Source organism: Lutra lutra, chromosome 8, assembly GCF_902655055.1.
Source record: "Lutra lutra chromosome 8, mLutLut1.2, whole genome shotgun sequence".
NCBI classification, from domain to species: Eukaryota; Metazoa; Chordata; class Mammalia; order Carnivora; family Mustelidae; genus Lutra; species Lutra lutra.
The window spans coordinates 102,224,084-102,249,332 of record NC_062285.1 but is presented as its reverse complement, the minus strand read 5'-3'; the positions used below and the strand labels follow the sequence as shown (position 1 = coordinate 102,249,332).

Genomic DNA, 25,249 nt, shown 5'->3' with positions numbered 1-25,249 from the left:
AAAAAAAAACCTACTCAAGTGAACTTTTTAATGGTTCAAATGATTTATACACATAAAAGCCACTTGATTAAAAGGTAAAGCCTATTGTGGGTAAGGTTGATCTTTAGATTAGAACAAGAAAAGAGGAAGAAAACTAATACTTATCGAGTAAATTGTGTGATTGGTCCTTTATATAATCTTCACAAAACCCTATTAGGTAAAAAGGATATAAACATTCCATATATGCAGAAGAGGAGGAAAACTTTTTGTCAGGGAGGAAAAACTTTTCCTCTGCTCTCTTGGGTTCAGCACATGATGGCCTGTGACTTAAACTAACAAAAGACAGATTAACAGGTGAAAATGCAGACAATTTTTATTAATATTTATATGCACGGGAGTTTATGGCACAACTCAAATAAGCAGTTATACTTGAGAACTTTTATACCCTTCTTAACTAAGGAAAGAGAATTTGTCATCAAGGGATGACAAATTGCGGGGAAATATGTAGGAAAAATAATGGGAGATAAGGACTATTTTAGTAAGGTCTGTTTATGCAAACTCATCTTGGTCTTGGCCCCTCATCTTTGATGATAGGAGCCATTCTTCTCTCATTAGGTACAGGAGGGGCACCTTCCTCAAAGGGAAATTTATATCCTGGATTTTAGGTAATGACGGAAGGGCAGAGAACATCTTTCAATTGGCTTTCAATTGCCTTTGGCTCAAAATAATCCTTATGTCAAAGTGCAGTATTTAGGGGTAGATTGTTCTGATCCCCTTCAAGATTCACAAAGATTAAATTCTTGTCCAGGTTTACTCAGTTAGTGTGTGGAGGACTCTGGGATTTAAATCTACCTTTGCCTGCCTCTACAGCATCTGCTTTGCAAATGTAAACATACCGAAAAACAGTCGCTTTTCCTATTCCTATTTTTTCCTATTCTGGTTAATATTATTTCCTATTCTGCTTAATATTATTGAAGTAATAACTTTATCCCCAGTAACTACTATATATTTAAAACAGCATGCTGCTGGTTCAAAGTATTTTTATGAGATACCTTATTTGATCCTCTAGGTTGGTAGAAAGGCAGGACTTGCTGAACTGGTTTTACAGATGAAGAATCTAAGCTTATAAAGAATGTGGTGACTTGACCATGGCCAAGCAATTAGTTGGTGACATTGCAACCATATCTGAGGTCTCCTGAGTCCACACTGTGCCTTTTTGGGCTATTTCATTATTTTCTCTTCCCTAACTACCCACTGAATGAATTTAAATGGGATTATTCCTTTTAACCACAGACTTCCAAGGCATAGCCTCCCAGGGTATATGAAGATCGCTGTTCTGAAATCATAGGGTCCGGGTCTGAGTACAGGTTTAGTCACTTGCTAGCTGTGTGAGGATAATAGGAGATGCTTTGTGGGATGAACTTGAAAGGAGGAGAGGCAGTAGGGAGTATTAACAAATGCTTCCCTTTCTCTGGCCTCAGGCTTCAGTGTGGAAGAAACTTCAGCAGAAAAACCTGCTTTGCTCTTTCCTCTGGATTGTTTATCCCCAGGGCAGACGGAGTGATGTCTCTGACTAGGGAGTTTGGGAGAAAGAACTGGGTAAACCAAGCCCTCTCCATCCTTTGGGCTCCATTTTCTTCAGAACTTGTCCATCAAGGTCTGCATTCTGCTATGCTAAAGGTATGGGAGGGCATGTGACTGCCGGGGAGCCTATGTTAGTCAGAGGGGAAGTGTGAGTAGAGCCAGTCTGCTGCAGATATAAAAGTGTGTTCTCCAGCCTACATTCTCTGTAAGAAGGGAACTATTTTGATGTCTACGTGCTTGCCTCTTCCATCTCTCTTTCAGTTGGTTCTAACTCAGGCAGGGAAAGTGGGTTTTATTTACTGGCTCCCTGGAAACCCAACAAGTAGATAGGTTCCTTTGCTTTCCTTGTTCATAGACAAGGGGGTCCTCAATTCACTGTAAAATTATGTCTGAGCAAAGTTATAAATAATTTGTGAGATGTGAACCAAGTTTTAACTTGTAGGTGTGAAAAATGCTTTTATGTAATTGTTCAATCGAAATGGGTATTGCTTTCCCACAAAAATCACGGTTTTTGTTATTGGTGGTTCTGCTGAAATTTGGTAACTATTTCAGAAGTTTCAAAACGTCTTAAGAGCATGCCAGATACAAAGAAAGAACACCCAAAGAAACAGAACTATACTTATTACGCTAACGAAATATCACAGAAATTGGAAAAAAAATGGAAGTAAAATACTTCTGTGTTTTAAATTAGAGACATCAAAGTGGTCAGCAGTAGGAAAGTTCTGGATTGCTCCTCTAGCAGTAATTTTTGATAAAAGAAGCCTTAAAAAATTATTCCTTAACCTTAGTAATAATAGCTCTTCTTACTGAAGTGTGAGACACCTTCTACCCAAGGAAATCAGTACACTGACTCTGCACAGGGTGAGACTGATTCCCCTGCCTCCTTTGGCATCTCAGATACTAGTCTCCTCTGCCTTTCCTTCTATTACAGGTCTTTCTTGCTGACTCTTTATCTTCTGACAACTTTTTAAATGCTGGAGTTCCTGGTCCTTTATTTTCCTCTTACCTTTCCCACGGCCATCCTCATCTGTACTCCTTGTGTTGAAGATTTCTAAATCCATATTTGCCTCCCTCATGATTCTCCTGAATGGCCCATTCGCATTTCTAACTGCCGGAGCCGTCAGAGCTATCTCCAACACAGCACGTCCAGAACTAAACTCAGTTTATGTGCTCCTCCCGAACTGGCAGATCTCACCTGAAAGTCAGTTTCTCTGGACACACTGGAAAATCTGATAAAACCGAAGCCGTGTGGTAGCAACTGGCTGGGAGGTAGGAATGGCTGCCTGCTTTGCTGAGGCCTCTGGGCTCCTGTTGCACACAGTGCCTTGCAGTCCTTGCTGTCCTACACCCGGCTGACTTCACACCATCCATCCCTGGCCTGGCAACAGTGGATGTTCGGGTTTGTGACCACTGATCTGGTCATACTAGACCATTTGTTGAGTTAAGAAATGAATTCAAGAACCATATAGCTTTGCTCTTTTTATGCAGGCTGGAATTACCTGACTGTTGAATCCTGGCTCCACTGGTTACCAGACTGACTGCAAATTTGTGTTAAGTTACTTAATCTCTCTGTACCTCAGTGACCTCATCTACAGAATAGTGATAATAAGTAGCTACCTCACAGGGCTGTTGTGGGAGGTAAATGAGCTAAAACATGAAGGCAAGTGAGAACAATGCCCAACACATACAAAGCCATACTGTTTGCTGCCCCAGTCCTGACTATCTGTTACTGTCTCTTGGATTTTTGTGACCTGTTTTTCAAAAGTGCTTTTTAAAAGAGATTGTTTTATAAGATTTTGGAAAATAGATTTAATCTGGTTCATGACCTGTAAGGAGTACAAACTTGATGGTGTGAAACTATGTAAAGGCTCCTTCATAACTACGAAGTCTCGTTTCTGGGGTTAAATAGAGGTTCAGTTTGACAACCGAAGTATGTGCGAGTGATAGGCCCAAATTGAATTGACAAATACTTGGTACCAACCCATTACATGACTTGGCTAGACTTTTCCTGTTTATGAAATTCATGCTCAAAGGTGGAAGACATTGTTTGAGTGCTTTTGTATTCCATACTGTATTTCTCACATGACCTTGAACAACTAGACCAAAACTTTTTTGATAAGGCCATTCTCTTGCCAGAAATACTGTCCTGCTCTTATCACACAGCAAATTCTTACCTCCCCTTCAAGTTCGGTTTCAGAGGTCACTTCTGTGACATCTTTTCTGATACTCGCTTCTCTGTTAGTAGCACTTACAGTTGAATTATAGCTGCTTGGTTACATGTCTGTTTCTTTCAGAGTGAATTCCTTGAATTCTGGGACATCTTATGTATTTAACCAGAAAAGAGATAATTACGGGCTCGGGCTCTGGTGCCAGGCTCTGCAGATGTAAATCAAGGCCCTGCCACTTATGGGCTGTGTACTTAGGGACAGATCCTGGATGTCTCTGGACCTGAAGTTCCTCATCTGGAACATAAGGATAAGCATAAGAGTATCTCATAGTGTTGTTGTGAGGATTAAATGAGCTAATAGTTGTAAAACTTTATAGGGCAGTGTCTGGCACATTGAAGACATTTAGTTAATTGTTAGTTATTGTTACTGTTGACTTGATTTTTCCTTAATTTATTTCTGTATTTTATCTCTAGTGTCCTGCAATTGTTCAAATTTACTCTGCTACAACTGATGACGAATCTAATTTTACTGCTCTCTGCTTGTTCCAGTTTCAAGAACTAACTTTTCAAAATATGAATCACAATTTGATTCTTCAGAGAGAGAATATTGAGAAATGAGAGAGATTGAATGTCTAGTATTGGCAAAAAGACAGAGAGCCACAATCCACTTCTTATTTTTTTTTTTGTCCTTTTTTTCTTTTTCTTTTTTCTTTTCTTTTTTTTTTTTAAAGATTTTATTTATGTATTTATTTGACAGACAGAGATCACAAGTAGGCAGAGAGGCAGGCAGAGAGAGAGAGAGGAGGAAGCAGGCTCCCTGCCAAGCAGAGAGCCTGATGCGGGACTTGATCCCAGGACTCTGAGACCGTGACCTAAGCCAAAGGCAGAGGCTTAACCCACTGAGCCACCCAGGCACCCCTTTTTTTCCTTTTTAAAACTTATCTTGTAACTCCTCCTAACTCCCAGATAAGACCTTTCTAGGTCAATAAATTGATTTCCTTTTACTTTTATACTTCATTTTATTCCCTTCTTATCCCCCTCACCATTACCATGTGTTTAATATATATCTGTTTAATACTAATTCCTGCTTCATTCTATCAGGGAGTACTTGATATTAACATGACTTATAATTGATGATATTAACCTCGATCATTTTAGTTAAAGCCACCCAGTAGTTTTTATGTCATTATGGATTCATGGATATTTATTTTATTCTTTGGGTTATAATCCAATATTATCATTATTTTGTTACTGAATTTTTCGAGCTTTGGCCATTGGGGGCCATTAGGAGCTCTTTCAGATTGACTTCTGTGTCCTTGTGATATGTCCCCATCACTTTTATTTTATGTTTATTCAAACTTATAGTAACATAAAGATATTCCAGACTTATCTTGTATTTTCCCTCCCCTAGTCCTAGAATCAGCTGTATCTCCTTCTCTTGGAAAAATGGTAATTAGAAATCAAAATCTGGGTGGTGGGCGTGCTTATTGCTACTAGAATGTCACTACTTCTAGGCCCTCTTAGTGGACAGAGCTAGGAAATAAATGTATATATACTAAACCTATGTATGTACATATCTATCTATCTACCTATCTATAAACATGAATTCATACTGATATTTCTAGCCCCAATCCAGTACCACAGGGCTCATTTTAGCCTTCTCTCCTTGCTTATTTGTGATTTTTTTTCTCTGATATTGAGGGGCATGGCTCCCATTATCTACAATTAATTTACTTATTTGTTTGACCCTGGTACTGCAGGTTGAATTGTGTCCTCCCAAAGTTCATATGTTGAATTCCTAGCCCCTAGTACCTCCTAATGTGACCTTACTTGGAGATAGTCTTTACAGAGATAAGAGGAAAACAAGGTAAAATGAGGTGATTAGAATGCGCCCTCATCCAATGAGACTGGTGTCCTTATAAAAAAGGGGAACTTGGACATGAACACATTCATAGAAGGAAGACAATATGAACATCCTGGTAGAAGAAGGACATCTACACGCCAAAGAGAAAGGCCTAGAACAGATCCTTTCTTCATAGCACTCAGAAAGGACCAACTATACCAAAACCTTGATTACAGACTTCTATTGTCTCAAACTTTGAGACAGTAAATTTCTTTTTTTTTTTTTTAAGATTTTATTTATTTATTTGACAGAGGGAGAGAGATCACAAGTAGGCAGAGAAGCAGGCAGAGAGAGAGGGGGAAGCAGACTCCTTGCCAAGCAGAGAGCCTGATGCGGCGTTCCATCCCAGGACCCTGAGACCATGAGCTGAGCCAAAGGCAGAGGCTTAACCCACTGAGCCACCCAGGTGCCCAACGCAGTGAAATTTCTGTTGCTTAAGCCACCCAGTTTGGTTCTTTGTTAGGGCAGCCCTGGCAAGTGAATATAAATAGCTAGTATACAGTTAGATTAGTTTTAGAAGTTCTAATACTTCCTCTGTGAGAAACAAATTTACCAAATAGAATACAAGGTTTATGTATGGCTGTTTTTGCCTTTAGCCTTACAGTATTTAGTCAAAATACTGTTTTCTAAAGTAAGTTCCTTTTTACCTATACCTCTAATGGGGTTGTATTTTATGTTTATAATACAGTTAGATTAATTCGTCAGACTGAATTCCATTGTAGGATCCCTTAGCATACTGGCTGACTTTTTAAAATGTGAATACAGTAAATGATTTTGAGAAATGCATAAAGTCTGTATGCATTCACTACTGATAGAGTATTGAACAGTTCTATTACCCTAAAAAATCTTTTCCTCTGCAGCACCTTAGGGGTCAACTCTTCACCCTGTTGAGCCCCTGGAAAGCACTGGCATGTCTTCTATCCCTTTAATGTTGCCTCTCCTCATATGTCATATAAACAAAATTATATAATATACAGCCTTTTCATTATGGCCTCTTTCACTTGGCAAAATGTATTTGAGATTCATCCATGTTGTTGAGTATATTGATAGCTTGTTCCTTCTTATTTCTGAGTAGTATTCCATTGTACATTTTATTTATCTATTCACTTGTGGACAGTATCTTCATTGCTTCCATTTTTTGGCAATTAGGAATAAGTTGTCATAAATGGTCACCTCTAGGTGTGTGTGTGTGTGTGTGAACATAAGTTTCCAGTTCACCTGGGTAAATAGCCAGGAGTGGGACTACTGGGTCATATGGCAAGTGTATATTTAACTTTATAAGGAATTGATAAACTCTCTTTCAAAATGACTGTACTATTTTGTATTCATTCTAACAATAAATGAGAATTCTTGCTGTTCTACATCTTTACTAGTATTTCATACCATCAGCCAGGTGTTTTGTTTGTTTTAATTTGAGCAATTCTAATAGGTGTGTAATCATATCTAATTGTGGTTTTATTTTGCAAGCCACTGCATTTTACAGATCTATCCCTGTTGCCATATTACATTAGACATGCTGCTGCATAATATTCCATGATATGCATCCACCACATTTCACTATTCTCCCAACAATGGACACTGCAGTTGTCTCCAAATAATACCATATAATTCATATTCTTTATTTCTTATGATCTCAGATTTCAATATTTATTTTTACCAACAAGTTGCTTCATAGATGAGGAAAAATAATATCTAAACAAATATCCAAGCAATATTTAAACTAAATCCAAAAATCTTGCATAGTAGATTGTCAAATTTTCTCATATAGACAAATATAGAATTGATGCAATTGTCTTCAAAAAAGGATCACTTAATAAAGTATTATGACTTCTAGTTTGTTTTCAATGACTTTTTTCTTTCCTTTCTACTTCCCTCACTAGTTTTCTTCTTTGCTTCTTTACTTTCACTTCATTCTGTCAAACATATATTTATTGAATGCCTTTGCCCTGCTAGTCATTATCCAAGACAGGAGTATACAAAAACAAGGACACTGCCCTGTAGTAACTAATAATCTAATGTAGTGTGTGTTTGGGGAGAAGGAAACATGGGAACATACATGTATACATAAAAAGTTGTTGGAAAACAGACAAGAGTGTGCAACCAGATCTGCCTTGGTGAGTTAGGGAAGATTCCCCAGGGAAGATAAAAACTTGGGCTTGATTTTTAAAGAGAAGTTGAAGGGGGAAACAGAAGATATAAGAATACTTGGTGTGTTGAGGGTCTGGTGAGTAGTTCAAAGTCATCATGTATGGGGTTCATGACAGTGGATAGTGGGAGGTATGGCTAGAAAAATAGGATGGATTCAGATTAAGATGGACTTTGTAGGCATTGTTTTGTCATGTGACATTAAAGAGCCATTGCAGGTTTTATGACAAAGCAGTTTTGGTCGTTATTTATTTATTTATAAAATATTTTATTTATCTTCTTGTCAGAGAGAGAGAGAGAATGAGAGAGAGCGTAAGCAGGGGGAGAGGCAGGCAGAGGGAGAAGCAGGCTCCTTGCTTGCAAGGAGCCTGATGTGGGACTCAGTCCCAGGACCCTAGGATCGTGGCTTGAGCCGAAGGCAGACACTTAACCAACTGAGCCACCCAGGCGTCCCTGGACTTGTATTTAGAACCATAACTTTGGCAATACAGATCAGAGGAATAAGAGGTCATTATTAGGGAGACCAATTGCAAAGCTATTATTGCAAATAGTTAAGGTAAGAACTATTGAAGACCCACACAAAGGAATGGCCTATTTTCTGCCTAAGTATTTGTGAAGCAGGAAAAAAAAAGTAAAATCTGGGAAGGAAGACTCATATTTGTCATGCAAATTAGAAAATAAATACTATCATCAAAGGACAACATAAAAGGGGCGCCTGTGTATTTGCCTGTGGTGACAGATACATGAGCACATATGGTAACATTGTATAGAATTAAAACACAAACACACACCAGGGGGTCCAAGTGAAACTGGGGGAATTTGAATTAAGATTGTGAATTGTTACTATTGTGGTAAACTGGGTAAAATTTACACAGATCTTTCTGTGTTATTTTGTATAACCGTATGACTCTATGATCATTTTAAATAAATTTCAATTAAAAATGATAGCAGAATAAAGATATTTTCAAATGAAAATCTATTAATCTGTTTTTGGATGTAGAGAGAAATTTAAGGCAACTTGTCCAGAATTTCCCACTAAAATTTTGATTTTATGTTGCATTTATATAATTTTGGGGAAAAAGGAAAAAATAAAACTATCTAGAATCAAAACTAAGATAACAGTTACTTAAATGTATCTTGTGCAGTTTTTATGTGATAATTATTATTGGCACCATTAGACTTTTTAAATTTCTGATTAATTGAGATGGGTGAAAATAAATATTTATTGAGTACTTAAAGTGTAAATCATTGCTCTGGGGACTGGACTGACATATATTTCTCTTTTCCATGCTAATGAAGAGGCTGATTTTATTAGAATTATTAATGCATTTTACAGATGGAGAATCATAAGGGTCGGAGTGTGTAAGTACTTTTGCAAGGTCACAGAATGTTGGCATGAACCTATACTTCTCTGACTATCAAGCCTATGTGCTTTTCCACTGCTTAAGGGTTGAAATACAGACATAAGCATATTTAAGAAATCATCTCTGTCATCTATTTGTCTGGTTGATTTCTATAGTGTCTGTATCCAATATTTAGAAATGTGGAATATGGGCGCCTGGGTGGCTCAGTGGATTAAGCCGCTGCCTTCGGCTCAGGTCATGATCTCAGGGTCCTGGGATCGAGTCCCACGTCGGGCTCTCTGCTCAGTGGGGAGCCTGCTTTCCTCTCTCTCTCTCTCTGCGTGCCTCTCTGCCTACTTGTGATTTCTCTCTGTCAAATAAATAAATAAAATCTTTAAAAAAAAAAAAAAAAAAAAAAAAAAAAAAAAAAAAAAAAAAAAAAAAAAAGAAATGTGGAATATACTTTTGTGGTAATTGTTGTGGATTATTTCAGCTCAGGAAAAATGATGTAAAATTTGTGACAGATAGTTTTTGATAAAATATTTCACAAAAATAGTGTCAGATGCTAATAGAAGACTTCAGGGGTATTCCCTCAACCTTTAAATAAAACAAAAACAAAACAAAACCTCAGTAAGAAGTTTATAATGTTTAACTTTTATTTGGTGTTAATTCTCCATCAGGTATCATGTTAAGCAACTTACACATTATTTAAGCTTTCACAACAAAATTGGGATGAAAGATTCCAAAGCTGCACTTCTTAACCACTAGGCTACAATGCCCTAAAAATCAACCAAATGTAAATAATGGGGGATGAAGAAAAAAAGGAAGTTTAACTCAAAGTTCAGCATGGTTCATGATCAGTGACCAGGGCTACCATTTACTGTAATTAAGTTAGATGAGTTAACTGCATTATGCGTTTAGAGGGCCTAAGAGGAGTCAATGTGAAAAGGAGTCAATGGTATCTCAGGTCAGTTACTTTCTACCCCTATGTCTCATTTTCTTTTCTTCATTGCCTTTACTTATTTATATCTAGAATTATTTCAGGGGCACCTGGGTGGCTTAGTCTGGTATCTGACTCCTGGTTTCAGCTCAGGTCATGATCTCAGGTCAGGGTTGTGAGATTCAGCCCTACACAGGGTCTGGGCTCAGGACAGACTCTGTTTGAGATCCTCTTCCTCTCCCTCTGTGCCACCTGCCTCCCACCTCTGGTTCTCTCTCTAAAATAAATAAATAAAATCTTAAAAAAATAAAATTATTTCATTACTGTCTGTCACATGCCTTACCTCATTAAATCATAAGTTCAGTAATACCAAGAAACTTGTCTTTCTTAATCAATGTTATATTGCCAGTGTCTTACCTTGTTCCCAACATACATTTGGGACTATCCCAAAGGAATGTATAAATGATTGACCTTCCCTTGACTTAAATGGTAGAGTTTTAGATTTACAAACTATGGTTTAAACGATTATATTAAAAGACATGCATTATTAGCAATTTACTAGGGTTTCATTTCTTAGATTGGCTAAGATACACTGGAAGAAGGGGAGGAGCAGCAGGCAGAGGGAGAGGGAAAAGCAGGCTTCCCATTGGTAGGGAGCCCGATGTGGGGCTCGATCAGAGGACCCTGGGATCATGACCTGAGCTAAAGGCAGATCCTTAAGGACTGAGTCACCCAGGCACCCAAGGCAACTAATTTTAATGAGATTGGAGATGACAAAAGAAAATCTATGTGCTTTAAAATGGAATATAGTTATTAAACATGAGCATTACAATAGATGACTTCAGGCAGTTTGAAATGTAAAGGAATGAGCATGTAGAGAAGAAATTCTCAAACTTTTTGGTTTCAAGACCCCTTTACACTCTAAAACTTGGGGACGCCAGAAAACTATCCGGTGCATTCTAGATACTGATATGTATCATATCAGAAATTAAGAAATTTAATTTAAAAGTATTCATTATTTCACCTAAAAACAATAAATCAGTTAAATATTAACATAAAAGAATCTTATATAAGAAAAGTAACTATTTTCCAAAACAAAAAAATTGAGTGGCACGGTCTTACATTTTTGCAAACCTCCTTAATGTCTGCTTTAACTGCAGATGACTGGATTTTATTATCTGCTTCCTTTTTCAATGTTTCCTTATCACGTTATGTAGTCTCCGGAAAACTCCACTGTACACTTGTGAGAGAATGAGACTGCAAAAGGCAGATAATGTTTTAATATTATTATGGAAATACTTTCGACTTCTCCGACTTCTTTTAACGCGTCTGGGGGCCACACTTTGTGGACCACTGTTTTAAGAGTTAACATTAGTCAATCCATCATCAGTTGAAAAATAGCCATGTTTCACGGGCCTGAGGATTTACATAAAATTTATTTTTTCAGCAAGATGAAACAACAGTGTCCTCATTATAAGGCATCCAGAGAGTAAACAAACATTGCCATTTTCATCCATCAAAAAAACTGAAGTAGAAATGAGGGACTGCACATTAGGTAAAAGGATGGAAGGTAAGGGATGAGGAGGCAGCTCCGGAAGCCACTGAGACCCACCGAGTTAGGACACGCAAAACTGCAGAAGACGCCGCCAAGGTGGTCAGGAGGAAAGAACTGTTGTTCTTAGGGGAAAGTACGGGCGAGGAAGGAAAATGGTTACCCGGCACCACGGAGTTGAAGGAATTAGGCCGGGATAGGAACGGGCGGCAGCTGCCCCACCCCGCTTTCACGCCTCCATGAACCAGGCAGAGGAGAACGGGGTGGGCCAGGGGCAAGGCGAGCGAGTCAGGGGCCTTCCCGGGTACCTAAGGGGTTGTGATTTCTTTTATCGTGCAGCGGGGAGAAAAGAGATGGCGCGGCGCGTAGCAGGGGGCCGAGGCGGGAACCTGAGGACCCCCAAGCACCTCGCAGAGGGTGTGGAGGTCGTCCCGGAAGAAGGACAGTTCTGTTGCTAGGCAACCCGTCCTGGGCCCGCCTCCCGCTCGCGTTGCTAGGAGACGGCGAGGCCTGGGGGGGGGGGCTGCGGAGCGGGCCCTACGTGCTGACGCTAATTGTATATGAGCGCGAGCGGCGGGCTCTCGGGTCTTTTTTAGCGCCATCTGCTCGCGGCGCCGCCTCCTGCTCCTCCCGCCGCCGCCCTGAGTCACTGCCTGCGCAGCTCCGACCGCCTGGCTCCCCGTGCTAGCCACCGGTAACGGATGGGGGGTCTGAAAGGGAAAGGGGAACGTAGGATCGGTCAGGCGGCCTGCGCGGAGGGAAGGGACAGGGGAATGAGAGTGAGGGCCTCTGGCCTCCGGGGCCTCCCGGGTCGTCCAGTGAGGCCGGAGCCTGAGCCGTCCGCGGAGTTTCGTCCCCGTAGCCTGAGAGGGCCTCGACGATTGGCTGGCGCTTTACTCGGGAACGGCTGAGGAGACGCGGGGGGTCGGCGGGGCCTGCGAGGCCCGGGGGCCGTGCTGGTGTGCGCCGAGGTTCCCTGAGCCCCACCGGCTTCTCCGCGCGGACGGCAGCGAGGCCGCGGTTTCGCCTCCCGGTCCCCAGCGGTACGGCCGCTGTCTCTTCAAGGCTGCCGGGGTGCGGGCCGGGTTCGAGTGCGTAGCCCACCGCTTCCTCGACGCCCCCGCTTCCTCAAAAATAATCCCCGGAGGGAGGCCGCTGGGGGATGGAGAGAACGGCGGAGGCTGCGAATTCCGATGGGAGGGAGGGGATGTGAAGGGACGCGGCCCGGAGGGGGCGGGGAGGCTTCGCGGCTCCTGGGCTCTCCGCCCACTGGAGGCGGTGACGGTGCTGGGAGGGGAAACCCCGGAGGCTTCCCTAGACACGTGGCCGTCGCCTGGGCTTGGTTGGAGACGGGGTCTGGGTTGTCCTCACTTTACTGAGGGTTGTAGGGGTGGTGGGATGTGAAAATTAAGAGTAAACAAGTTTAGCTTTTGGCTTTCAAACTCCTACCTGCTTCTCTTTGGTCTTAATCTTTTTATTGGTAACAGGAAAGTATGAGTGTTAGATGGGTGGTGAAGCATGGCCTCTACTGCTAGGATTTTAAAGAATTTACGCTTGTGAAGGGGTCGTGTTAGCTGTTGTTAACACGGGATTTTTTTTGTGAACCTCCAGTACAGTTAGAATTTAGATGGGTGTCTTGACCGGGATTTCATTACCTGGGGAGAAGTGATCCTAATTAATCTAATCCTGTAAACGGTTCTAAGAAGAAAATAAACGATTTTTTGTTTTTAGTGTATACTTTAATTCTATTAGGACTTCTTTCACATTCTTACAAATTAGTTCCTTCATTGAAGTTCCCAGAAGAGGTTACTTAACTAGTTGTTTTTATAATGAATGGGGGCGCTGGGTGTAGGAAGTATGGGTGGAAATAGGCGTTAATGTAAACTTAATGGGTCAGGTTTGTAGCCTGCTGTCTTGTCAATGCTCCTACTAATAAAAGGAGGCATTGAAGGGAGCTGGGAATGCAGTCCTATTTGGGAGGGCTAGGCTTTCAGAGTAGAGAACGAATTCGGCACGTAATGTCCTCAAGGAGCCCCTATTTTAGATCATCACTGATAAATGATTAGTAACTAGTTCTGTAAGGACTGCACTTTTAAGTCTCTGAACATTGCCTGGTTTCAGAAGAGCTGTAAAACGGAATTTGCTGTTTTTGAAGATAGGTAGCATCAACGTATCTTTTAAAAGTAATATTTAATTAAGTCCTCTTGTCAACCCACGTTAACACTTCTGTACTTAAAATACACATTACCTTTGGATAGGGGAAAATATTACATATAGAATAACTTGTTTAAATTGTTGAGGTAAATAATGGTTTACAGTGATCTTCTGGGCCTAAGTCTCGTGCTTGTTGGAAGTTGTTCAAATTAAATAAAAATTTTAAAAAATTAAGTTCAGTTAATGGTCCAAATCTAAAATGTGCAATTTACTTCTAAGAAGACTGGTCCTGGGACCCCTGGGTGGCTCAGTGGGTTAAAGCCTCTGCCCTCCGCTCAGGTCATGATCCCAGGGTCCTGGGATCCAGCTCTGTGCTCCGCGGGGAGCCTGCTTCCCTACTCTCTCTCTGCCTGCCTCTCTGCCTGCTTGTCATCTCTGTCTGTCAAATAAATAAAATCTTTAAAAAAAAAAGACTGGTCCTTTGGAGGATAGATGGAATCAAACATTGGTTATGAAACCTTGACTTCATAGATTATCAGGTCAACATTATGTTAATTTGATAAATAAACAACTATAGAAAAATTCATCATACCAGTTTGAAAAACCTGTAAATTTTATCTATTGCAAAGTACCTATTTTTGATACTGGGCCTGTTGACAAAATACTAAGCCAATGCTAAATGTGGCACATGACTGATCTTGTTCGCTGGAGATTTAAACAACGACCAAAACCCAACACTTGTACCAGAATTAATTTAGTCCAAAATGCTGTTGCTCATTTTATTACTTACCCATCTTGTCCATATTCTCTCCAAGTGACTGAATTCTAACCCCCCAAATTATATTTTAAAAAGTCCTTTTTGTAGGAAAAGGGGCTAAAAGAGGCAAAATCTATTGGACTTAAAGAATGAAGAAGATATCAAAATCAGATACTACATCTTTGCTCATTTTTTGATTGGTTGTAAATTTGAAATGTTAATGAAAATAAGATGAGAGAGGATGAGTCCTGATCAGTTTTGAAAACTTATGATCAGTCTATTCAGATCCTCAAGTCTAAATCAGACCTGCCATTATTTGTGTTTTTATTTGATTCTCTGAGTATTTTAGCATCTATTCGGATATAATATCTTTAAAAACAGCAAAAAAGCATTGGTTAGCTAGCTATAAAATGTTAAGTTGTAGTGAATGCTATTAAAAAAAAGTGGGGACAGAGTAGTATTTAACATTCTTTACATCAAGGACCCATTTAATGGTGATTTTAAGTGCCATTTCTTAATAATTACATCTGAATAAGAAGTTCCCCTTTTTGGGCAGAGTAGGTTTTAGAAGGTGAACATTGTTGCTTTCACCCATCCTTGTAAGTTGTTTTGTACATTGATATCAGACTACTAGATCACATTACTGCACTTGCCATCCAAAGTGGCCTCTGTATTTTTGGTTATCAACTCTGCCTTTTACACTACATGGTTTGATACATTTTTATTTGTTCAGAAATTTTGTACTTTTTAATTTTTATTGGGAAAGGGGGTTGTAATTTTGAAGAACCTATTACATTTAATTAACTGTTATATTTAATTAATTATACTTAATTATTTTCTAAGGTAAAGAGGGTACAGAAGAACATAACAGGAAAATAATGTAAGAGCACAAATTACTTCGTATTATTAGATAATTTAATGCTTCTAGAAGTAGGTAGTGTCAGCATTTTATGTGAACCCAAGGTACAGAGCAGTTAAAGGACTTCTTCAAGGTTACATAACTGAGCAATGATGACTTACCATGAGGCTTTTGTATTGGTTTTTAAAGGGAGTTCCCTTGATTTAAACTGTTACACTATACGTCAGCTTGGAATTCATAAGCACAGTTCTTTGGATTCCACTGTGCTTTAAGGAAAGGCAACAGTATTTATTTATGGTCAGGGGGTCTTCCAACATGGAATTTGTTTACATATGGTAGTTGAGTGATGGCTCCTAAGCTTTTTGTCTGGTGTGTGTGTGTGTGTGTATGTATGTGTGTGTAATTCTCCCCTCATGCGAATAAATTGGTTTTGTTTGTTATTGCTTGGTGAATATTCACCAGATTTTCAGTCCAACCCAGGTCTGTTTCTGTGCTGTTGGATTAGATGATAATCTAGAAAATTGAGCTCCCTTGGACTAGAAGTTATGTAGTGTTCTCAAATAGGAGTCCATTTGGTGAGCCTAAAGAATAGGATATTCTAACTATGAGGTTGTGCTGGAGCCAAATCAAGTATTGAGCCCTTGGACCACTGAAAACGTTATTTATAGAACAACAGTGTCTTAAATATAGATTTGCTTAAAAGTGCATTTGGAGGGAGATGTGAGGTCTCAGGTAAGGGGAATCTTATTGGTTCCCTTGAACTCTTGCTTTAAAATATTTGTAATTTTTAATGATTGGTTGTTTCTCTATGAAGTATGTCATTTTATGTAAAGGAACATCATCTATTTTATTTCAGTATAATCTACGTAATAGGCTGATAGAGCAGGTACTTTGGTTTTTTGGATGATACTGGACATCACATGGGTTTTGAAAGTCAGATTTTTAATTACTAGGTTCTTAGCTTTTGTGTGTTGCTGAGCAAGTTGCTTAGTATTTTATCCATAGATAGGAGGAAAGCCTAGAATAGTTCCTTACTGAGTAGGCTTCATAAATGTTCGCTTTCTTTACTTCTCATTGAAAGTCAGGAGAACTTATTCAGAGTCAGGTTTTCTGGAATGGTGAGAAGTTATTTGGTAACACATGTCTGGACATCCAACTACTACAAGAGCACAAAATATAACCAGTTTGTGGTGTAATTCAGTGACTTGTTTACCCTTTTCAGTGGAAGATTTTTTGTGTGTTCAAGTTCTCAGGTTAAGATTTGCCTTCAGTCACATTGTTATGAACAGTATCTTTGAGATCTTCTGCACATTACATATACTGGGTAGTAAATACACTATTGTAGAGTGACCTTTTTATTTCTAATATTGCTTTTCCTTAAACTTTATTTTTAGTTGTTAATAACAGTTATACCTGCTTTCTTTCGGTTAGGATTATATTTTACTGGAAAACTATATCCTTATGTTATAGATAGGTTTCTTATAAATGGAATGTAGTTGGATTTTCTTAAATCCTGACTGACGCTTTTTAATGGGAACCTTTAGTTGATTTATCTTCACCACTGACTTAATGTTGCGGTAGTTTTAATTTTTTTAACACACTACACAGTGGTGATACTTAAAAATGTTTATTTATATATATGAAGTTATCCTTTTTGCCCCTCATTTCTTCTTGGAAATTAGTTCTTCCATTTGGGATCACTTGCCTTCTGCCTGAAGAATATACTTAATAGAATATATGAGAGAGCTGGAGGCATATTTTCCAGAAAATACCTGTTTCACATTCATTCTTAGAAGGTGTTTTCGTTATAATATTCTAAGATCCTTGGCTATTTTTAGCACATTGAGGACTCTGTTGTCTTTTGTGTCTATTGAAGAGAAGGTAGCTGTGTGTCTTTTATGGCTTTAAGCTGAGTATTTTCTCTGTGTTTTTGAGGTGACTTGTCTTTAATGTCTTGCCTTTTCACTGATACTTCTAACTGTAGGTTTCTTTTTGACTTATCATGATTGGGATTTGTAGGGCTAACTCCATCAGTTCTGGTGGAATTTGTAGGGCTGTCTTCCATCAGTTCTGGAAAATTCTTGGGTTTTCTTTTTCTTTTTTTTTTTTTTTTTTTAAGATTTTATTTATTTATTTATTTGACAGAGACATAGAGAACACAAGTAGGCAGAGAGGCAGGCAGAGGGAGAAGGAGAAGCAGGCTCCCCACCAAGAAGGGAGCCCGATCCTAGGACCTTGGGATTATGACCGGAGCCGAAGGCAGCTGCTGAACTGACTGCACCACTCCAGGTGCCCTCTTAGCTTTTCATTTTTTTCAAGTATTTTGTGCATTCTCTCCTTAACTCCTAGAACTTGTATTAAATCTTCATTAGACTCTCTTGTATCCTGAAATATCTTTTAACATCAGTTAAAACCGATAAAACATCCCATTTTCTAGCCTTTAGTCTCTGCCATATTTTGGAAGATTTCTTCTAAGCTTGCATCCCTCAATTATCTTTCCATCTGTGTTTAGTCTACTGATAAACCTGCCCATTTGGCCTGATTTTCATTATTTTATTTCTCAAAGTTCTCTCATTCTTTGCTGGATTTGCTTTATCACCTTAAATAGATGGCTATTCTTTGCAGACACTGCATTTTCAAACTCAATAAGCATGGTTGTCATTTGTCTATGTTTATAAGTTTATTTATAGTCCTTTTGACAATATTTAAATCTTTGGGGCAGGTTTCTATTGTATTCTTTCTGTTGCCCTTACTGCTCTTGAAAACTACTTGTTTAAATTATTTGAGGTCGAGAATGAAGGTGCCTTTCTCATTTGGTTGTATAGATACTTAGGAACATGATCAGGCTGACCATTTAAAGCTCATGGCTTGAGGTTTTGGGACAACACTAGTAAGTGATTCTAGTTTATTTGTCCAAGAGAACTGGTTTATCATCCTTGATAATATAGCACTTTGCTTAATGTGGAGGGTTGCTATAAAGATTTCCCACCTTGGATAGGTCTGGTGGGGCTTTTGATTTTACCTCTCAGTAGTTAAAACGTTGCTTTTAAGATTTCAGCAAATGTTTATTCTGGACTTGGAATTACTTTATGCAGAGTTGGTCTGCATAATTTAGCTTGTCACTACCAGAAATGGAAATTTTCTGAACTCTTAGAAAGTAATTTCATGTCTGATAAATAAAATTTTATTTGATTTAATTTAATGTTGAGTGTAGTAAAAAAAAAAAAAAAAAACAACAAAAAAAAAACCAACAAAATTAATGGAGGTATTAACGGAAACTTGTGTTTTTTTCAATGTGATCTGATTGTCTGAGAATCACCTACATCAGGGGCTGGAGTTTCTTGTTTAGAATGGAGATTTTTGGGACTACTCTCTCAGACCTCTTCGTTCAGAATCTGGGCATGGGGATTAATCTCTTTCTCTTTTAAAGAACTTAGTTGTAGTTTTAGATTTACAGAAAAGTTGTAGAGCTACTCTCTAGAGAGTTCCCACATGCCCCTTACCCAGTTTTCCTTAATGTTGAACATCTTAATGTTACCATGGCACATTTATTGGTTAGTCTGTACATTTTAACGATCATCTCAGCTAATTATTTTGCAGAAATATTGACCCTGTGCTGAGATAATTAAAAATGGACAGAACTGAAAAGCTTATATTTATTGAATGTTCAGTAGTTATCAAACGCAGGTTAAGTCTTTTATAAATTTGTGTCTTTTTTTAAAAAAATATTTTATTTATTTGACAGAGATCACAAGTAGACAGAGAGGCAGGCAGAGAGAGAGAGGGAAGCAGGCTCCCTGCCGAGCAGAGAGCCGGGTGTGGGACTCGATCCCAGGACCCTGAGATCATGACCTGAGCTGCAGGCAGCGGCTTAACCCACTGAGCCACCCAGGCACCCCATAAATTTGGGTCTTAATAAGAGTAGTCCAATAAAGGAATAGATTTTTTCGTATTTTTGTAGGTGGTGAATAAGACCAGAAGTCATTTGCCTGAGCTAGATCTTTACAAAGCTGGTGTCAACCCAAATGATTTGACTACCAAATTAGGTCTGCTTTAGAAAACAGAAGTGTGTATAACCAAGAAATCTAACTCAGCTAGAGTGGGCAGAGCATAGTGGAGAAAGTATCTCTGAAGAAGTAAATACCATCCTGTTCTGTCTTGAATCATCTTTAATAAAGAATCAAAGAATTTCATTTAAAGCATTTGAATTCTAAATGTGACCCCATGAAATGGACAGGGAAGGTAGTGTAGCCATTCTTCTGAGTACATTTTAAAATGTTTCAAAAATCTGAATTTAGAAGTTTGGGGGGTTGTTTTATATTTTTGATAATTGCTGGACTTGACTTCAACCCAGCAAATTCCAAAATATTAGCAAAATGTATTTAAATATGGAAAAACCAAATATAAGTTCTCATTTTCTCTCAGCCTTTTCTTAAAGGTGACTATTACTAGGTTTCTGGTATATCTGTTTAGAAATGTTTTATTCATAAAGTATGTGCATGAGTATGCATGTTCATGTGTGTGTATATACACACACATACATACATATGTATACACACACACACACACACACACGCATATATGTATATTCCTGTCCAGATTGAATTCTGCCATAAGCCCTGTGCTCTTTCTGTATCTGCTTCATTGACTGCAAAGCATTTCATTTTATGCACATTCCATGCTAATACTAAGTTTATTTTTGATGAGATAAGTAATTGTACCTGCTCTGTGCATAAGCTTTATATATTATTACTCTGAAGGATGCAGTGCGGCGACTGGCAAAAGCACATATAATCCCTGTAATATGAGTCTTGTGCTCTGGTTAGTTGGGAAAGATAGATCTTAGTCAAATAATCACACTAATTTGTAATTACAAACTTGAGACATCTTATGATGGAAAGAAGTGGGGCTTTCTAGGAGTGTGTACAACCAAGAAGTCTTATTTAGCCAGAATATACAGGTTGGAGAAGCCTCTCTGAAAAAGTAAAACTGAGCCAAGAGCCAAAGGTTATGTTAACTGAATTTTGGAAGAACCTAGGCAAACATGATAAAGCATAGACCTTGAGATTCATATTATTTTTTTTTATATATTAGAGTCTCACAAATGAATAACTAAAGCTGGAGACAGACTTTTTAAAGTTTCTTGTATTACTATTCCAAAATTACTCTCCAGAAAGAACATAAGCCATATTTAAGACTGCATGTTCACCACCATTTTCACTGCATTAAAAGAGGAGTCTTGCTGATTTGATAGACAAACTGGAATCCTACTTGTATTTCTTTGATGATTAAGATTCAATATTTTTCTTATTTTTGAATTAATATTTCTTCATAATTATTTGCTAAATATTTTGTTAATGTTGGCTAATTACCCAGCATCACTAGAGAAATTTATCAGTGCTATTAGAAATTATTTAAAGCAAAAATATTTAAAGTAGAATAGGATACATTATTAGGAAGAAATATTTTCTTCAGTTTGTTCAAAGGATGGATGTTGGCTCACTAATAATACTCTACATATTAGCTCTTGACTGCTGAAATCAGTAACTCTTCTTAACTCATAGAAAACATGTTGATATGAGGAATCACACCTTGTAGCTTTCTGAGAGTTAAAAGTCTATGGCTTTAAATTACTAAAAGATAAAAACTTGATTTTAATGTGGGATCCTAAGCTTGATTTAGATAGTTTTTTTTTTTTTTTTTGGTAGTCTGTGCATTCATTATGTGTGGCATTAGCCATTTTCCTGCTTGAATATAACACGTTTTACCTTCAGTTTTCTTATTCTAAAAGAAGTATTCTTTAAGTTAATACTAATCTATAGCGGGGAAAAAATTTAGGATATTTGCTGGATGGGTTCTAACAGTATTTTGATGTAAGGTAATCAAGAATTTGTTGACAGTGTGCCAGCATATCCAGGGTAGCAGGGTGGGGGGTGTGGTCCTTATCAGTGATAAGACAGGAGGTACTGAAGAGATGGGGAAGGTTTACTTGAAAAAGATTGGGACCCAGAGCTTTAAAACTGTTATTAAGTTGTTTAAAGGACTAACTTTTTTTTTTTTTTTTAAAGATTTAATTTATTTGACAGAGACGAGAGGGAACGCAGGCAGGGGAGTGGGAGAGGGATAAGCAAGCTTCCCGCTGAGCAGGGAGCCCCGTGCAGGGACTCCATCCTAGGACCCAGGGATCTTGACCTGAGCGGAGGGCAGCTGCTTAATGACTAAGCCACCCAGGTGCCCCAGGACTGACTTTTGATGCAAAGATTATTAAACTTTTTAGGAAGATCTTTGGGGGCATAATGGTGGCAGATTTTGGCTTTTTAACATGAATTTGATAAGAATTAATACTGTTAAAAATGAAGTGGGTTCTGTGAGGTACTAAGTCTAAGCAAAAATTGACCATTTGTATGTTAAAAGAGTTTGAATACAGACCTCTTGTATTCTTTTCTGTGATACTAGCATACATCAGATTCTTTACCAGCAGTGCTATTATGAAACGTTCTTACATAGTAGAGTCTAAAAGCCTAGTAATAACTTCATTATTTTTAGCAGTATCCTCTGAAAAATTACTTTGGGGGCTAGTATGAAAGTCCATGTATATGTGCCGTGATTTTTCTTCTTAACATTGTTTTTTTTTTTTTTTTAAGATTTTATTTATTTGAAAGAGAATGAGAGAGCAAGTATTAGAGCATGAGGGGGAGGGGCAGAGGGAGAAGCAGACTCCCCGCTGAGCAGGGAGGCCCAGGCCTTGCAGGAATCATCCTACAGGACTCCAGGATCATGACCTGAGCCAAAGGCAGTTGCTCAACCAACTGAGCAACCCAGGCACCCAACAGTGATGTGTTTTTAATGGGAGTATACGTTCCTTCTTGGGTTGGTTCTCAGTGTGGTGCTGATTTAAAGGGTTTGGGCATCAAATGTTTTTAATGGTTTTAAATACATTATATATATATATATGTATATTTTGTTAACATTGGCATTTCTCTCCATAGATATTTGAAGTTCTTAACAACATGGCAGACATTGACAAGTAAGTGCCAGATAGTTGGTTTTTTGTTTGTTTTTTACTTTTCCCAGAGATTGGGCTTCACTTTGTACTCTGATGTAATTAATAGTAGTAATAATAACATTATAAAAATGTGTGGTAAAGACTGATGCTTAATACCTGCCGATATAATAGATGGGTACAGTGTATCCAAAACAAAATGTAGTATATATAATCATTGTCTTTAATAAACCATTTGCCAGTGGTTATTCTTAGGAATGTGCTGAGCACAGAAATGAGTAAGAAATACTTGCAAAATCCATTTTTACCATATGCGTATTTCCCAAAGACTTTACTACTTCCATATTAGTGTATCCTACAAACAAGATAAAGAGTGTATGAAATGTATATGTAGAGTTTAGGATACTTATATTTGAGTTTTTAAAAGTAAAACATTAGTATTAGAAGCCCAGTGTCCCTCTTCTCAGTTGCATCCTCCACCTTCTCCAGATGTGTAAGCACTGTCTTGGCATTTGTCTAAATCATTTGTTTTGTTTTGTTTTGTTTTGTTTTTTAGAGTTTTAACACCTATACATGGTTAATCAGTGTTTAATTTTGAAAATCTGAGTAGCAGTCACAAACTTATCTGTCTTTAAAAAGAAAAGCAATATTACCACTATCAGTTGAAGTCTCCAAGGTAGGAAAATAAAAAACAGATTATCTGGGTCATAGTCTAGCATCAGCTATCCTGAAGAATTTATTGGGCAAGGTCATGTACTCTAGAAACATCAGTTTTATGAAGTTGGCTTCCGTCAGGGTTCTAGTGTGGATGGATGTCTTGCAGAAATACGGTAAGGGAGAATAAGTGAGCTGCATTATTTGTTGCTTACTATTTCACATAGCTTGGGAGTAGGTTAAACAACGCTTGGACTTGGATGGGGGTATGATACACACAAGTTGTAGGCAGCAGAGCATGGAGGTGGGAAGGCAGGAAAATTTACACAAGGGCATCACATTGAAGTACATATAAGAATCTGACCAATCCTTCCATGGTTAAAAAAGAATGGCAGCAGGTATTTTAGCGATAACGGCTTTCAAAGTGATTGCCTTCTGTATTATACTGCTCCAATCTGGATTGCTTAACCTTGGTTATATAGCCATCATTGTGGATCTATTATCTTCCTGGGGTTTCATTTTGTTTTTTTCTCTTGGGTTTGCTATTTGCAAATTTGTATCCCATGTTATTTTCATTTTTGGTTCTTTAATACTTTCTTGGAAGAGTACGAGGGAAATAAATTATTTTGAGATAAATGACTGAAAAGGACAGTTCTATCCTTATGTTGGATAGTTTGAGTGTAGAATTCTCATTTGGGAATCCTCTTTCTTCAGAATTTTGAAGGCATTGCTCCATTATCAGTTGGCTTCCAGTATTGCTGTGTTGAAGTTCAAAGTCATTATAATTCTTGATCATTGTATGTGACACTTTTTGTTTTAAACATACATATTTCTGGAAGCACTCTGGCTTCAGAGTTCTGAAATTTTCACATTGTTATATGTATTTTTTAAAATTTGTTGTAGTAGGCATTCAGTGGTGGGCCCTTTCAGTCTGGCAACCTGATGGCTTTCAGTTCTGGGGAATATTCTTGACTTTTGTTGATTGTCTTATTTCCGTTTTCTCTTTCTGGACCTCCTATTATGTTAAATGTTGAACTTGTTCTAATTATCTTTTGTCTTGTTTTCCCATCTTTATCTCTGCTCTTCTTTCTAGGGAAAGCTGAAGAAATTTTACTTTTCAGCATGGAAAGTGTCTAAATTTCTGTTGTGTAGTTTTCAGGAGTATCTTTATTCTCTGTTCCTGTTTTTTATAGCATCTTGTTCCTACTTCATTGACTGTAATATCTTTTTACTGGATTGTGGTATCTTTTCTGTGGATGTTTTTTCCCTGTGTAGTTTGTTTGCTCTTAAGTTTTTCTTTCCTGTATTTGTTTTTGTCTCCATATAAAAGCATTTCTCAAATAGGACGTAAAACTATGTGGTTGTTTACTCACTAAGATCTGGGTGGGGGAGAATATGCAGTTGAGAGATGTTTAAAAAAAAGTTGATGAGAAAATTTGTTGTGGGGTGGAGGGAGGCTTTTAGTTTAGATTGTAATGTAAGGTCATCAGGGTGGTTGTTTATTGTGAGAATCCCCATTGTCAGAATGATGTGTGGTTTTTTTTTTTTGTTTTTTTTTTGTTTTTTTTTTTTTTTTTGTGGGCTCTATGTCAGATACCTTAAGGAAGAATATCTGGGTGAGGATCTGGCTTTCAGTTACAGAATCCAAATTGGGAAAAGGTGGCTAGGGTAGGGTCTCTACATCCAACATTCTAGCAGGATACAGTCCTATATCTGAGAGACTCTTAGCTGTATCTGTGGTCTTATAGTCTGAGCTCTTAGTTTAACCCTTTCCAAAGAAGAAGCTGCTGTGCTTCTGCTAGATTGAGGGAGAGAATCTGGAGATTAAACTGCTTTATCAGTTTTTGTTTAGTCCTCCCTGTTTTCTCCAATTTCATCCCTCCAGCCCTAGTTCCAAAAGTGTCCTTTTTGATTTTGTGTTAGGTCTAGTTTTCAGATTTTCCCACTGTTAAGTTAGATTTTCACTTCTCCGTGAACTTGCTGCTGCTGCTGCTCTTTCTTCTCTTCCTGTCCTTCAGTGTACGTCTGTTTAAAAAACCCTTTTATCCTAATTTTAGTAGAGATTTTGGAAGGACTAAGATCAGAGGAATATGTGCAATCTGCCATCTTAACCTTGCAACCTCATTTTGTTTTGAACTTAAGGAAAAAAAAAAGAATAAATTGGTTTTGACAGCTCAATTCCCCACCATCACCTTATTTAATTTTAGAT

The 25,249-nt window shown here is 38.2% G+C and overlaps 1 protein-coding gene across 12 annotated transcripts in view; it reads left to right on the top strand.

Moving 5' to 3' along the window:
• The first annotated feature begins 12,153 nt into the window (after window positions 1-12,153).
• NAP1L1 (nucleosome assembly protein 1 like 1) overlaps window positions 12,154-25,249 on the top strand; it is a 34,478-nt gene continuing 21,382 nt past the window's right edge. For 11 of the 12 annotated variants that reach the window (XR_007129337.1, XM_047740579.1, XM_047740573.1 and 8 more), the window contains exons 1-2: window positions 12,154-12,307; window positions 22,373-22,410. Coding sequence is in view for 11 of the 12 variants with exons in the window: in XM_047740579.1 (XP_047596535.1) it covers window positions 22,394-22,410 (17 nt within the window). In the remaining variant the exon portion in view is untranslated. The remainder of the gene's footprint in view (window positions 12,308-22,372; window positions 22,411-25,249) is intronic. The other variant, XM_047740582.1, reaches the window with a different exon arrangement.